The following is a 17,093-nucleotide window of genomic DNA, read 5'->3' on the forward strand; positions in this document are numbered from 1 at the left end:
CACAATCACATTTAAAATTCTCTATTAGTTAGGGCCCCATTGGACCCTCTGTTTCCTTTCTGTAGCGGCCATAGCGCCTACTGCCCCGTTGTTACACACCTGTGCCTTTTACCCTAATTCCATTGGGGCCGGAGAGAAAATATGCATTTACTAAAGCTACCGCTAGAGGTCAGTAAAGAACAAGCTTTGCAACAACGCATGCGTCTACTCCCTGGCAGCAGAGTCTGATCAAAACCAATCGATTTCAGATCGAGCAGACCCGAGTAGCCGAGCTCCGAGAGAAGGATGTTGGCTGGCTGCAGGGTGGCTCTGCCCAGGGGGCTAAGGTGCTGCCAGAGAGTATTATCGTGGGTGCCTGTGGTTATCATATCCTTGGTGGTGCTGTGGTCCTACTATGCCTACGTCTGGGAGCTGTGTCTGGGTAAGTGTGGAGCCAAGAAAGGTGCGGAGCGCTTGGGTTGCGGATTGTATGAGGAAGTCTCAGCCAAGCTTTTGTAAATCCGTAGCTAGGTGTGGGCGGGGCTGTGCGAGAGATTGACAGGGGCTTGTTGGGGGTGAAATGTGTGTGGTATACAGAGTTGTACGTCTGGTTTCCTAATGTCACTGCACTGTAATTGTATCCATTCCTTAGTCTGGGTTTGTTTAGAGAACGGGGTGTATGTGGTGGGTCAGTATAGATGAAGCCTTTATATGCAATACCCATAAAGTAGAGGGAAGGGTAAAATCAGTAGGGGCTGCCAATTTGTTAGCCACCCCCAGTGAGCCAACCCCAGGCTGGCACCTTCTCCTTTCAAATCTGGGTGGCACAAGCATGGAGCAGTACCTTTTCTAAAATGTATGTACAGCTGATGTATTCAGGGCAGGGCAAATCTATGGGCATGGAACAAGATGGTGGAATATGTTCTGCACAATAATACCCCGGGCTGGTGCCATGGAACAAGATGGTGGAATATGTTCTGCACAATAATACCCCGTGCTGGTGCCATGGAACAAGATGGTGGAATATGTTCTGCACAATAATGCCCCAGGCTGGAGCCATGGAACAAGATGGTGGCAACATGTTCTGCACAAAAGTACCCCAGGCTGGTGCCATGGAACAAGATGGTGGAATATGTTCTGCACAATAATTCCCCCGGGCTGGTGCCATGGAACAAGATGGTGGCAACATGTTCTGCACAATAGTGCCCCGGGCTGGTGCCATGGAACAAGATGGTGGCAACATGTTCTGCACAATAATACCCCGGGCTGGTGCCATGGAACAAGATGGTGGCAACATGTTCTGCACAATAGTACCCCGGGCTGGTGCCATGAAACAAGATGGTGGAATATGTTCTGCACAATAATACCCCGGACTGGTGCCATGGAACAAGATGGTGGAATATGTTCTGCACAATAATACCCCGGGCTGGTGCCATGGAACAAGATGGTGGAATATGTTCTGCACAATAATACCCCGGGCTGGAGCCATGGAACAAGATGGTGGAATATGTTCTGCACAATAATACCCCGGGCTGGAGCCATGGATCAAGATGGTGGCAACATGTTCTGCACAAAAGTACCCCAGGCTGGTGCCATGGAACAAGATGGTGGAATATGTTCTGCACAATAATTCCCCCGGGCTGGTGCCATGGAACAAGATGGTGGCAACATGTTCTGCACAATAGTGCCCCGGGCTGGTGCCATGGAACAAGATGGTGGAATATGTTCTGCACAATAATTCCCCCGGGCTGGTGCCATGGAACAAGATGGTGGAATATGTTCTGCACAATAATACCCCGGGCTGGTGCCATGGAACAAGATGGTGGCAACATGTTCTGCACAATAGTACCCCGGGCTGGTGCCATGGAACAAGATGGTGGCAACATGTTCTGCACAATAGTACCCCGGGCTGGTGCCATGGAACAAGATGGTGGAAAATGTTCTGCACAATAATACCCTGGGCTGGTGCCATGGAACAAGATGGTGGCAACATGTTCTGGACAATAGTACCCTGGGCTGGTGCCAGATGTTTAAATTAAAGGAACAGTAACACCAAAAAATGAAAGTGTATAAAAGTAACTAAAATATAATGTGCTGCTGCCCTGCACTGGTAAAAGTTGTGTGTTTACTTCAGAAAGTCTACTATAATTTATATAAATAAGCTGCTATGTAGCCATGGGGGCAGCCATTCAAAGGAGAAAAGGCACAGGCACATAGCAGATAACGGATAAAACACTATTGTATTCTACAGAACTTATCTGTTATCTGCTATGTGACCTGTGCCTTTTCTCCTTTTTTCCAGCTTGAATGGCTGCCCCCATGGCTACACAGCAGCTTATTATATAAATTATAGTAGTGTTACTGTAGCAAACACACCAGTTTTACCAGTGCAGGGCAACAGTGCATTATATTTTTATTACTTTAAAGCTCTTTCATTTTTTGGTGTTACTGTTCCTTTAAGGAGGAGGGCATATGTTACTAATATAAGTGGGAGTGCGCCCCAGGGTTTCTTTGCATGGACACCCCAAAAGTCGAGCTGTGCAACTGACTGATATAAATGGAGGAGGGCCCACTCAAGCTAATTTTAGTTAAAGGAGACATATTGGATAAATGGGAAAAACCCTAATTTTGTAGGCAATTATGAATAATATACGGTGCTGGTTTCCCTTTGTGCTAAACATTGGCCCCTTTATTGGAGCTCCCTATAGATTCTATCACTTCTCCGTTCAGTATGAAATGAAGAGTGGGCGTGTCCTAACGATCCCTGCCAGAAGCATAGTAGGAGGGGGAGAGCCAATCACAGCCCTGCACTCACACAAGCACAGACAGGCTTCTGTTCCCTATCAGGTCAGCCTAGCTGCTGATTGGTTCCTATCCTACAGTGCAGTGTACAGAGGGCCGCCGGCTCCCCAGCTCATCCAGAGAATTCAGCCAGCAGGAAGTGGAACAGATGGGCGGGAATAGTGGGGTTTTGGTGGAATTTCTCAATAAATCAGTCTTAAATACAACTTTTTAAAGCACAATCCTTCTATATCTAGAGGAGTATAATTCTCTGGTACATTCTTAATTTTTAAAGGATATGTCTCCTTTAAGACTTTAACGGCTAGAGGGAGGTTTGGTGTTTGTTTTGAGGTTTTGGGGAATCGTGAGAGTATCAACAATAGGTTTAGCATGCCTGATGTTAGAAAAGTTAGGATATATGATTTATGTTACTTGGGAAGTAACTCATAGAAACCAGTAGCAGTTTGGTTTGTATAGCCTGTTAGACGCAGAAAAGCAAGCATAAGCGATAGCTGTCGGCTGCAGCACTAGTACAGGCTTACTCAGTGTTCCGTTGGTCATATTTGCTCAATGAAATACAAGGTTTCATATGTCTTTAGCAAACCGTCTGGGCAGATATTAACGTGCTGTGACGTCAGTAGCTTCTGCGATCAAACAGGCTGGAGAATGTTTCCCTTAGGCTAATTCCACTCCAGGCTGTTTCTCCACCTTCATATATACACAGGTGGGAAAAAAACTGATCCGCCTCTATCCACTATGTGATGCAAGTGCACTGACAGGCACTGTGTGACCCCGTGTACACACACACATGGGCAGATTTATCAATATGTGAGTTTTGAGTGAAATATATAAAAACTCACCCACACGCTATTCATTCCTGTGGATTTTTAGAAGTGTATTTATCAAAAGGTGAACTCTACTTTTCACCCATTGATAAATACATTTCTAAAAATCCCATAAGAATAAATAGAACATGGGTGTGTTTTTATGCATTAAGCTCTAAATTCACATTTCTGCCCCACAGAGCGGATTTTGGCATGTAATAACAAAAGCACACTTTTTATTTTTAACACCTAAATCTGTTCCACGTGCATGCACCTAGACCAACGTAGTGCCAATTATTTTGTTGCACAACATACTAAAAGTTTTTATCTTTAAGCAACATGTAAAGGAATAGTGCAATAAGTAAAATCACTGAAGCATCTGTTATTGTGTTAATTTAATACTGATTTGTTTTTCTCCCACAGTGACTGTAACAAACCCAGCAGAAAAAGGTGAGTAGCTCAAAGGCCTGGAACGGGATTTAAATAGGCCCTGGCATTTCAAGTACACAAGTAATGACTAGAACCTTACAGCAGTCCCTTTGGCATTTACCAGAATCCACAAGTTACCAGTCTGGGTCTGGTAGTCCAGTAACTTCATTCAAATCAAACTGATTTCTCTATATGCATAGCACAGACTTGCAATGCTTATTTATTAGAAGCAATAGTAGCCCAATGGCAGCACTAGTAATAAAGCAGTTCTTACTGAGCTCTTCAGATGCAACAGTATTATTGAACCATCCCATAGCAGCATAGAACAGTTAATTGTGAGCAATACTGCTCCACAGGGAGTTCTTCCTGCGTATGTGTAGGTTTGAATAAAACATACTGATAGGCTAATTGGGTTCTGATAGAATAGACTGTAAAGTGTGGTAAGGAAATTATACTTTACTGAGATGGGAACTCATGTGCATAATTAAAGAAAATGTAAACGCTCTAAATAAATTAATGTGAAACTGCTCACTTCTCAGAACTTTTGTACTTTTCATTTTTCCTAGTTTTAACACTGCAAATACAATATTGTTGAACCTAGAGCACCACCTGCTTTTCATTTTGGCCAGCTGGAAACATTGGAGATAAGTTAGTAAGAAAAAGAAAGCCACGTGATGTTGCTTTGCTCAGAGAATTAATTTAGTGAGCAGATATGACTGCCCTTACATTTCTCTGGTCAGTTCCAAGCAGAACAAAATGCCACAACTTTCCCCTTCCCAATAGCATGATTATCTACCAGCAATGAGCAGCAAGTTATCTGTTTTCTGTGTGTTAAATGTCCTTCTTTTTCATCACCAGCCACATACCTCCTGCTATTTCACACGGTTTTTGTGCTCTTCATTTGGACTTACTGGAAAGCAATTTTTACACCCCCAAAGCAACCAACAAAAAAGGTGAGAGAGAGGACTGAAACTGCAACTATACGTGTAAGCCAGGGGTTCCCAACCTTTTCAACCCATGAGCCACATTCAATTGTAAAAAAGATTTGGGAAACAACATAAGAATGAAAAACGTTCATGGAAGGTGCTAAATAAAGGCTGCAATTGACTGTTTTGTAGCCCCCTTGTGGATTGACAGCCTATATAAGTCTCTGTTTGGCAGTACCTCTTGTTTTATGCAACCGAAACATGCCTTCAAGCTAGAAATTCAAAACTAAGCATCTGCTTTGGGGTCTCAGAGCAACAGCCAAGGAGCAACCTGTTGCTTGCGTGCTACTGGTTGGAGATCACTGGTGTAAGTGGTAAAGAATAACATGTAGGAAACTGCTAAATGGGTAACAAGCTATTCGATAAGGAGAAATCTAGTCAACACCTTGCAAATACACTGTATACAGGAGCTAATGAGTGAGACAAACTTGTTATCTGTGGCTAAGAAATTCGCTAAGCACCTTTTTTTAAGCTGTGTCTCTACTGTTATTAGGTGGTTGATGCCTTGGCAGGCACAAAGGAGACTGTTGTACCACTATAACATGTTAATATACATGTACAGAAATGACCTGCCACATAGATAGTTGCCATATTGCAAATATACCATGGAGTTGGGAACAAGTTGCTAGGGCAGATTAAGGAATAATTTAATCAAAATATTATTGCCACTTCTGACTTTGTTTGTGTATGTTTATTGTTTGAGAGCATGAAGACACACAACGTTTGTTTATGTTTATTGTTTGAGAGCATGAAGACACACGACACACGGAGTTACTTGTAGCCAGCTACTTGTCATGGCTACAAAATAGACAATACTGATAACTAGTCTCTATTGTATGTCTATGATAGCGTGTTTTATGGTGGGTTTTTTTTAGCTGTGACAAGCACTGTTTATTTCATGATAAACAGACATCAAATATTTGACCTTTATTTCCCTGCACATATAAATGCAGACTACCTATTTCTTACCTGTTGAACTTCTAAGTATAGGCCTGATGGTCTGTATCCCTGTTATGGTAATTTGGCCCTTTTGCCAAACAATCGGATCAATCCGATATTGCCCACCTCACTTTAGGTGGGCATATCACGGAAAGATGCGCTCATTTGGCAACCTTACTAGACAAGGATGTCTTTTTAATGTATGGCCACCTTTACTGTTATCACAAAAGTGATATAGATTTATATTCTATTTATTCAGTGCTCTTTGTTGGTAAAAAAAACAAAAGTTATACTATCAGAGTATGACAGAGGGGAAAAATTGGGAAATGAGCCTGGCATGTTTGCAGCTAGATTTCCGAACTAGTATACTAAATACAGCAGGGTTATTTCTGTTGCTGAACCGCCGGACAGTATCCAGTCTATGGCTTTCTTTTTCTTGTTTGTCACATACATATTTATTGTTCTAATTTGCTTTAGTAAAACTATTGAATGGGACTGTTCTATTGAATGGTACTTTGTTGAACCAGATTATTGTCATGTTCCTGTTTCACTGTAATCAAGGTTTAACTGTACTTTCAGTTTTTGCTGCCATATGCAGAAAAGGAACGGTACGACAATGAAGAACGACCCGAAGTTCAGAAGCAAATCGTGGCGGAGTTTGCAAGAAAATTACCAGTTTATACCCGGACTGGAAGTGGAGGTCTGTGCAGCACTTTCATTCTACTGAATCTAAATTGTTCCATTTAAACACTCAGAACACATGTTTACCATGATAGCACCCCTTATTCTAGTACAGGTATAGGACCTTTTATACATAATGCTCAGGACGTGGGGTTTTCTGGATAAGCAGTCGTTCCATAATTTGAATCTCCATACTTTGTCTACTGAAAAATAATTTTAAATAATAAGGCCTTTAATAAGGATTCATTATATTTTAGTTGGGATGAAGGGCAAGGTACTGTTCTATTATTACAGTGAAAAGGGAAATCTTTTTTAAAAATGTAAATTATTTGCTTAAAATGGACTCTATTGGAGATGGCCTTCCCTTAATTCAGAGCTTTCTGGATAATGAGATTCCAGATAACGGAACTTATACCTGAACAGATCTCTGTGAAAGTTGTTCATACATTTCAGTGTGTCAGTATCTATAACCACGGCTGTATGCTACTCCTAACCTTTTGTTTCTTCTGCAGCAACCCGATTTTGTGAAACATGCCAGATAGTGAAACCTGATCGCTGCCACCACTGCTCAGTCTGTGGAATGTAAGTGTTTGGGAAGGAGAGGGGGGGGTTTATCAATGGGAGGTTTCAATGGAGAAGCTTATATACCTGTATATGATGGTTGGTCTCTTTTTGGGTAGGCTAAGCTCTTTAATAACTTCATTATTCTTTACCCATACATCAGAAAGACAAGACAGTTCAGTACCTTGGAAACTGTAACTACATGCCAAAACTGACATATAACTATTAGGTAGCAGCTACTGGTTGTGGCTACTAAAACTGACAATGCTGATCCTTTACTGATAACTGTCTTCATGTGTGTTTTAGCAGAGGCATTTCTCAGCACTGTCTATGAGGGGGGGATTTTCTGGAGTTTAGTTGCCATAAAAAAGTAGCTGCTACAAGTAGCCCATTGTGTCTTCACCCTTAGTGCAATGCAGTGAATTCAGCCATATAGTATAGTGTATAATGTAGATAGTACTTTGAATAAAAAAACTTCTCCATGATATGTAGGTTACATTTTTAATATTGCTTCTACCTTTAAAACTGTAGCTCCCTAAAGGCCAAAATGTTTGGGATGTAATGGCCAGGACCTTGCCTGTTGAGAACCAAGGAACTTAATGCTAATTGATTGTTGCGCTTTGTAGCGGAGCCACAGTAAACTGTGTATGGTTCATTGTGTAAATAACCTTAAGGCCTCTGGTACACGGGGAGATTAGTCGCAGTCGCCGGTGGGATGGCATACGCGGTGGCGCAATTTGCGGATATCGGCGAAGTTGCCTCGAGAGGCAACTTCGGCAATCGTGCCGCCACGTATGCCATCCCTCCGGCGATTTACATTTTCGCCGGTGGGATGTCATATGGGGGAGATTAGTCGCCCGCAACAAAGGAGATTTGTCGCAGGCGACTAATCTCCCTCGTGTGCCAGAGCCCTAATACCTTTGTTTCCCGTCACCCTGTAAAGCCAGATGCAGTTTAGGGGCATTATAAGCCAGTCACTTGCGCTCACTGCTTTTTCGGCAAGATGTTTAATTGTAATGTAATGTAGCTTGAGCTGCTGCACAAAATTTAGGTAACTTGCAGATACACCTTCTGAGTTGATTTTTAGTCTGTGGTACTACTCCCTATAATTAAATAAAATTTGATTGACCTGTTGCTGAGCTGAACTACAACAGATTGCTTACTGATTGCTGATACCTAAAGGCAGATAGCCTCCTAAAAAGAGACAGTTGATCTGCCAAAATCAGAAATAGGCATAAAACTAACTTTCAACTACCAAGTTATCTATACTGGGAATAAAAGAGGGAATGCCACAACTTTGCTGACCTACCTATACTTTACTTGCTAGACAACAATCAACAAAGGCAAGTTTTAGATTAGTTCCACTTAATCCAGAAGTCTCTACTGTGGGTCATTTGGGAAAGTCATTTTTAGGTGGGGACTAATGGGGGCACAAGGAGATCTTGCACACACCTGGACTGGCACTGTAAGAACTATGTTACACGCATATTTTTCCCACTAGCAGTAAAATACTAATGCTAAATAAGCTTGTTTCTGTAACCAGTGACATAAATGACAAATATACACACAGTGATTAGGTGAGGAAATCCAGATCCACAGACACACCCAAGAAAATTGCTTGGTTATTACTCCAGTATTTTCTCTATATCCAATTGGCTATTTGGAGTGGGTTAATATTGTTCACATCATGGGGAGGTTGTTATTATGTATACATATATAATTGTCTCTAATTAATTGTAATATTGAATGCATTTATAAGGGATATTTACTTATGCATTTGCTTTTCTAAAGTTGCTTAGTTATTAGTAAGGTGTATTTAGTAAACATGGGTGATATTATGCATGTAATGCATTGTAATACTAAATACATTAATAAGTGATAGTTGTTTATACATTGAATTTTTAAAATCACTAAGTTATTTATAAGGTATGTTTGGTGAACACGAGGCCTTCATTGGCCCATCAAGGTATTCATTGATTAAGGCTGTTGGGTATGGCTGCAGTAAGTTACACGTATTTTTAATAGGAAGTTTTTTTTATTACCATCTAGAGAGTTATTTTTTTAGTATTTTAGAAAAGCTGTGTGTTACCAGAAAAAGGGGTGCTCTTGGTTATATGTTATATGCTTTTTTTTCTTCCTGCTGCAGGTGTGTTCTGAAGATGGATCATCACTGTCCTTGGTAAGTGAGCAGCACACACGCTCCATTCGTCTTCATATCTGACTTAATATCCAATATTGTCTTAAGTCTTTATGTTCCACATTAAATCTTTTATTATCTCTGATAGTAAGCAGCTTTCTAGATAAACAGCTTCCGAAGTCAGATTATATCTGTAATATCACGCACAACTTAGGGCTTTGTGAGGATCACTTCTGGCAAACCATTTTTCCTGTGATTTAATTTTGAACACCCAGGCAATTGGCTATTATATAGTGGGAGTGTGCCACTTGGCCTGTGTTGTATATATGTCTTTCTTTTCTAGAATTAAGTTCATTTTTGTATTTTTAGTTCAAGATTTATCTCTCTGTTTTAACATACTTGCAAATGAGCATTAAGCGCATATAAATGTAGCATGCTGCCTTTAACAATATGCAGCTTTAAATGCAGGTGGGAACAACCAGGCAGAATATAAACTCTGTTATGCCATTTTTGTAGTATTCACAAGGCTTCCTTGTGCACTTTTGAAACCTTTTGGTGAATTTCCTTTCTGTCTCTCTTAATACTCTTTATACATATTTTTATTTTCTAGGGTAAATAACTGCATAGGATATTCAAACTACAAGTTCTTCCTTCTTTTCCTTGCCTATGCAATGTTGTACTGCTTGTATATTGGCTGCACAGTTTTCCAGTACTTCATTTTGTACTGGACGGTAAGTGTTATTTTTGCTGAAAATCCAGTGATAAGACATGTAAAAAATTGGGAATTGGACAGTGTAAGGATATGTGCATTATAAATGCAGGAGCATATTTTGTCTACCAGTCCAGAGAGTGACTGGCCTGATATAAATACAAATGGCCGGTTGTGCAGAGAGGCAGACTCTCAGTTCTTGGATGACATACATAGGGAGAGTTAGGCCATTTGGTCAAATTGCTTGTTGGGGGGGGGGGGAGATGCTTCAAATATATACAGATAATATACATTTTGGTCAGTTGATATTTAGGGCCCACAGTTCAGGGCTATTTCTTTATTCTGTATGGAGCTAATAGGCTGGAGGAAAGCATGGCCATTGCTCTGTGTACTGTATAGTGACACAGTCACATGTTATAACACCAATATACTGTTTTGAAATATTTTTGTTTGTTGCAATAACCAGTCACTTATTCGCTTACAGGATACGTTGTCAAATGGCCAAGCAAAATTTCATGTGCTTTTCCTGCTTTTTGTGGCTTTGATGTTCTTCGTCAGCTTAATGTTTCTCTTTGGATACCACTGCTGGCTTGTTAGCCTAAACAGGACCACACTTGGTAAGATTTATACAGTTTATAAACTGTTATTATGATTATCCTTTATGTGGTGTTGGCATGTTTACATGGTGCTGTACAGATATTGTTTCTGCCCAGTGAAGCTTACAACATAAGGTCCTTAAAGGAACAGTAACACCAAAAAATTAAAGAGCTAGTAATAAAAATATAATGCACTGTTGCCCTGCACTGGTAAAACTGGTGTGTTTGCTACAGTAACACTACTATAATTTATATAATAAGCTGCTGTGTAGCCATGGGGGCAGCCATTCAAGCTGGAAAAAAAGGAGAAAAGGCACATGTTACATAGCAGATAACAGATAAGCTCTGTAGAATACAATAGTGTTTTATCTGTTATCTGCTATGTGCCTGTGCTTTTTCTCCTTTGAATGGCTGCCCCCATGGCTACACAGCAGCTTATTTATATAAATTATAGTAGACTTTCTGAAGCAAACACACAACTTTTACCAGTGCAGGGCAGCAGCACATTATATTTTAGTTACTTTTATACACTTTCATTTTTTGGTGTTACTGTTCCTTTAACACATTCAGCACACTAGGGACAGTTTTGTTAGGAGCCAATTAACCTGCCTGTATATTTTTTATCATGGATGGAAACTGGATTATCTCACGAATACGCTTGCAAATACGAGGCGAACAAGACTTCTTGCAGATAATATCCTAGTCACAGCTGAACCTAGGACCCCCAGTGCTGCATAACAGACGTGCTAACTCTGAGCCACCGTGCCACCCACTAAACGACAAAATGATAAAACTTCCATTTCCCTGTACTTTTACTGGCTAACTTTAAAGGGCATGTAGTGCCCATTTGCTGTGGTAGGACAGCTTTGTATACATAATTCAGATGTTTAAAACCAAAGGCATCTCTGGGCACATTTAAATATAGGTGCTAAAGTGCACTTTTGCTGACACCAATAGCAACAAATTTAGGGAAAAATATAATAAGCTCAGAGTTAGTTCTAGCCCTTGTAGTGCATGCCGGAAAATCAGATGTTTCCTTTTAAACAGCAAATCACTTAATTCTGCATGCTGGTCGGTTGATATTGATATTTGAACTTAAGCTAATGTTCTACTTTTGTTATTTGAACATTTCCCATTTCATTTTGTTGCCTGACTTGCACAAGACTAATGTAAACTATCTGCTGTTTTATGGCTATGGGTTACTGCTTTAGTGCAGATTAGCATCTATGTCAGTAAAGGAGTCTTTGTATTTTAAAATGAAGGTATGCTGACCCGTCTGGGCAACAGGAACATGTCTCTATGCATGTGTAAAACCTTGCATGGCTAATGATTTTTATTGGTGTAGCCCTATATCAGTGATCACTGTAATTGCTGGAGGACAGATATAAACCTGGCCCCAGCCTAAAAGAACTGTGTCCTGCCTCCAAGCATGACATCTTTCAGGTTAGTAAGCAGGGCTCTGGTGGGAGGCATTGCCTGGGTTTAAATAGGAATAGTTGGCGTTTCTATTAAAGTTGGAAAATATCACTGTGCCTTTCTGTAAATCATTTATTCTAAATATTACGGAACTTTTCAACAAAGATCCAGCACTTAAGGGTAAATTGTTTTGTATTTTTATTTTATCACATAATCATGTTTGTCACAGGTGCACAATTATATACTGTGTTCTTCTTTCCTGATTCCTCACTGTTTCCAAATGCCTGCCTGTATGCAGGTGGTGCTCTGCAAATTCCATTTCCCTTATGCTTGAAAACAGCAGCAATGTGCCTAATATTATAATGGCTTGTTGCTGTGGTAACCCACTCACAGGCTTTGCAAACGCCAAAGTAATTACAATCCTTTATTGCAAAGGATTATTTTTTTACATAGCGTCATTGTTCGTGGGCTATATGAGGTTGTCTCTCACAATATTGTCAACTGGATGCCAAATACTGCTCTGTGGGAGTCACTGCTTTAGACACATGCTCCCCATCACATGGGAGCACACAAGACATAATCCGTGCTGCTTGTGTAGCTTTCATTCATTACCTACATGTCATGTAGGTAATTGTGTACTAGGAGAAAATAGAAAAATAAGACTTAGAATATTATAATTACCCAACCTTGCCTCTAAAGCTTTAAAAGTTGTACAGTAACACAAACAGATGAGTATTGGCAAGGCAACTCTAGTGTTTCATATGATGCAGTAAAGAAGGTACCACAGAAGAAAATGGAATTTCTAATATATAGAGTGTGTGTGTGTGTACATATGTATACAATACATATATAAAATGTATATATATGTGTAATATATATGGGACCTATATTCTAGTAAAAATTCTTGTAAAACTTAAACATTAAATTTTACTAAAAATGTAAACATTAATTAAATCCAATAGGATTGTTCTACCTCCAGTAAGAATGTATTATGACTTTCAAGTGAAAGGTACTGTTTTATTATTACAGAGAAAATGTGAGCTTAATGTAAATGTATGTATTGCATTGTATTGCAATTCTGTTGTCTGAGCAAAAATGGTTTCTTTGTCTTTTTAGAGGCATTTTCAGCTCCAGTTTTTCAGAGTGGCCCTGATAAAAATGGCTTCCACCTGGGGATCCATAGGAACCTACAGCAGGTGTTTGGAAAGAATAAGAAACTATGGCTGATTCCTGTATTCACAAGGTAGGTGTTTTGCAATAAAACATTTGACCAGTAAAAAGTCTGACCAAATAAATTTTGCAGTTGGCCCAAAAGTTAGTCAGATCGGGGACCACATTGGCTCATTGATGCGGTCCCCGAACCAACGGACGCCTATACCCGTAGGTGGGGATATCAGGAGAACATCCACTCGCTTGGTGACCTCGCCAAATGAGTGGATCTTAGCGTGTATGGCCACCTTTACACCCCAACTGTTATATACTATTGGAAGACTTCCCTCCCCTAAATGTCTGAGATGCAAGGCCCCCTCCGCTAACTTATTGCACCTATTATAGGACTGCCCCAATGTACAGAAATTCTGGAAACAGGTTATACATTTTATGGCTACAGAACTATCACTTCCCCAAGTATACAACCCAACACCATGTTTGCTAGGATTATTGGACCCCCTGGTGGCCAGAACATATACTAGATATCTCATGAGGTTACTCTTCTTTTATGCTAAAAAGACGGTAGTCATGCACTGGATGGGCTCCACTCAACCAACACTTGGCAAATGGATCACCCTGGTCAATTCTATGAGCTTACTTACTTAGCCAGAGGTTGTACAAGCAAGTTTGAAAGTATTTGAATCCCCTGGGACATCCACTGAATGAAGATTGAGACTTTCCAGCTTTCCCCGCCCCTTTTCCCCCTTTCTATCTTCCTTCTACCTTTCAACAGTTAAAATCAATAAAAATATTTAAAAAACAGGCAAAGTGTAGGCTCAGTGCTGTACGAGAAAGTGAACTTTCTCTAAACTTGCTTGTCTTGTTGCTATAAAGACATATGTGTTTGATGTTGCTTCCCATTGCCATTAAATGCCTCTGCAATTATACCTTAGTGGCCAACTGTGCACAATTGTGTATGTACAATGGTTCATCTTGCAGTACATGGTACCTGATGCAAATATACACTGGTACCCTGCCCCTGGGACAGTGCGCTGCTCCCTAGTTTTTACAGCACTTTTAATGCAGTGGTTGCTTGTAAACAATCTGTGTGAGTTCACTGTTGTCTGACTTGCATGTGTCCTGTCCTTTAAGCCTTGGGGATGGTTTTACCTATCCAATGAGAATGGTCTGTGAGTCCCGAAACCCACTTTTGGCTGCAGAGAATCAGTGGGAAGATGATATGACAGATGAAGAGAGCCAAGGTAGGTAAAAGGAGGGACCTTGAATTGTGTTTTCTAATTAAATAAATTTTAGCTTCAGAGACTAAAATAAACACATTCCCTTGTTTTCCAGCATATTGTGAAACATCAAACATAACCGTACACATAGAGAAATAGTATTTCTGACTTGGAAAACTTTAAATAAAGGTAAGTGTATATACAGGTCTGCTTGATATTTAGTGGGATTAAATTAAGTAACCGGTTGAATATAGTGCATACAAGACCACCACGTAATGTGCCCACCTATAAAACTAAGACGTACGGGGTTGCAAAGTGTAATTTCATGCACAATCACCATGTTTTTCCCCTAAATCACAGTGTTGTCGTAATCACAAGGTAGTATTGTGACTGATGTGATTTTGTTGTGTCCAACACAGTTGTGGCCGGTGCACACAGCACCCTAAACACCCTGCTCCTAACCCCTCAGGTAGGGGAATGGCTGGGGAGGAGGGTTTCTACACAACTATAGAAGAAGCAGACCAGGTCTGCTTCCTCACTCTATATTTACACTACTGAACACTGATTACCCTTTGCATGGTAGACTGTTACATTTTATCATCGTTATGTCTGCAATTACATATGTGTATGACACATGTATACATGCATACTGAATTCTATGCCAGATGCCAGCTCAGTAAGTATCCCATCAAATAACTACTAAATTGCAATACTCCATACGTGGGCAGTCCTAATCCAGAGCAACTTTCCGTTACTTAGCTTTACTTAACTTGGTGTATGTATTTTTGGTGAAAAATTGAAATGCCTTCTGTTTTATTTGATTTGCAGGGGCCAAAATATCAAAAAGCATATTTCCCAGAATGCCCCACTAAAGAGACGGAATCCAGACTGCCTATCCTGGAGCAAAGTGATGTAGGAACACAATGTACCTCTCTGGGGCGGCCTAGCCTGAGCCGCTGTATTCAGGCTGCTGTTCTTTTGGAATTTGGGGGGGGGGGGGGGGGGGGGATTGGATGTGAGAAGGGAAAGTGGACCAGTCATATTTAAAACTATTTGTTTTGTGGATTTTCAAATGCACTGTACATTGCACAATTAGTGAGCTGTTTATCAGCTTGGGGCATTTGTATAAATTTAGTTTACAGATAAAAAAAATACTGGAAAGGGAATGGGTTTTTCTTTAATTACTGTCTTTTAGTGACATCAGATATCCGTTCACCTCTTTGCAGTATTTTTGTGTTTGGAACAGAATAGGGATTCTGTAAGTCTTGTTTTTAATATTGTCCTTTTTGCTTTATTTAGTGATAAAAGTCACTACTTCATTATGATGTAAAGTAGGACAATGTTGCAGGAACGCAATTCCCAGCATCATTCTGCTCTTTCAGCTTAAGTAGGATGATGGGAATTAAAGATGTATATATGTACATTCACAGGGTTACCTTTTGAAGGGGCAGTACATCCCCTTGGTAAACATGACTAGACCTTGTGCTAAACATGCCTTTTGCTTATTGTTTAAAGGGGTAGTTTACCTTTAAGTATACTTTTAATATGTTATACAATGGCCAATTCTAAACAACTTTTTATTTGTATTCATTTTTTGTTTTTATAGTTTTAGCATTTTTGCCATCTTCTTCCGACTTCTTTCTTGCTTTCAAATAGGGGTCACTGACCCCTGCAGCCAAAAATCTATTACTCCTTGAAGCTGCAATTTTATTGTTATTGTTACTTTTTATTACTCCATATTGCAGTCTATTATGAACACCCCTGCCTGGTTGCTAGAGTTATTTGGATCCTAGCAACCAGATGGCTGCTTTAATTCCAAACTGTAGAGCTCCCAAACAAAAAGTGAAATAATTAAGAAACCATGCAAAAACTTAACTCAGAGGTAAACAACCCCTTTAATAGCAAAAGATCTATGTTTTTTGTTATTTCTTGAGCTAAACAGTGAAGCTGAAGCTACTCCATGTTTGGTCCTTGCAAGGTAGAACATTAAATTATCAGAGAATAGTTAATTTACTCCTGCTTACAAAACAGTGATAACAAAAGGGATGGGGTTGTATCCTTGTAATCTAATTATGTAATTATGTATTCTTAATTATGTATTTTAGTATGTTCTGGTCTATGTTCTGTAAATCTGGACACTTGGGCCATTTCTTTAAAATCCTACCAGTCAAACTAAGTGCCCTTTGCCCAAAGAAGAGTTACCACAATGCACCACGATTGTTTTACTTAGTTAAGGTTGCCATACACATGGCAGATATTCTCCCGATATCCCCACCTATGGGTGGGTGATATCAGGCAAATGTAGGCTAATTCGATCTGGGGCCAAACGATCGAATTATAATGGCGCCAATGGGCGCATTCGGTTCGGGTACCGCATCAACGAGCCGGTGCGGTCCCCGATCCAACTAAATCTTTTAACCTGCCCGATCAATATCTGGCGGGCATGCCCCTTGTTGCTGCCCCTACATTGGCCGATAAGCTGCCAAATCGGTCTAAGGGCTCTGGTACACGGGGAGATTAGCCGCCCGAGGCCGGTGGGATGGCATACGCAGCGGCATGATTTCCGCAAATCGCTGAGCCGCGTATGCCATCCCACCGGTGATTAAAATTTTCTTAGGTGGGATGTCATATCGGGGAGATTAGTTGCCCGCAACTAGTTGCCCTCGTG

General features: G+C 40.4%; 1 protein-coding gene across 1 annotated transcript; it reads left to right on the forward strand.

Moving 5' to 3' along the window:
* The first annotated feature begins 205 nt into the window (after positions 1 to 205).
* Positions 206 to 16,639, forward strand: zdhhc15 (zinc finger DHHC-type containing 15). Its single transcript, XM_002931791.5, has 12 exons — positions 206 to 421; positions 4,008 to 4,034; positions 4,872 to 4,966; positions 6,518 to 6,638; positions 7,132 to 7,201; positions 9,327 to 9,359; positions 9,928 to 10,048; positions 10,511 to 10,643; positions 13,155 to 13,281; positions 14,340 to 14,449; positions 14,541 to 14,614; positions 15,254 to 16,639. Exons 1-11 carry the CDS (start codon positions 286 to 288, stop codon positions 14,582 to 14,584), a joined length of 1,017 nt encoding a protein of 338 aa, XP_002931837.1. The 5' UTR covers positions 206 to 285; the 3' UTR covers positions 14,585 to 14,614; positions 15,254 to 16,639.
* The last annotated feature ends 454 nt before the right edge of the window (positions 16,640 to 17,093 follow it).

The sequence above is a fragment of the Xenopus tropicalis genome, chromosome 8, assembly GCF_000004195.4.
Source record: "Xenopus tropicalis strain Nigerian chromosome 8, UCB_Xtro_10.0, whole genome shotgun sequence".
NCBI lineage: Eukaryota > Metazoa > Chordata > Amphibia > Anura > Pipidae > Xenopus > Xenopus tropicalis.

Bases quoted from the DNA above. Each gene is read 5' to 3' on its own strand.
- zdhhc15 (XM_002931791.5), top strand. From the start codon at position 286: ATGTTGGCTGGCTGCAGGGTGGCTCTGCCCAGGGGGCTAAGGTGCTGC. The intron at 422-4,007 runs GTAAGTGTGGAG...TTTCTCCCACAG, and splicing joins CGTCTGGGAGCTGTGTCTGG to TGACTGTAACAAACCCAGCA. The intron at 13,282-14,339 runs GTAGGTGTTTTG...CTGTCCTTTAAG, and splicing joins CTGATTCCTGTATTCACAAG to CCTTGGGGATGGTTTTACCT.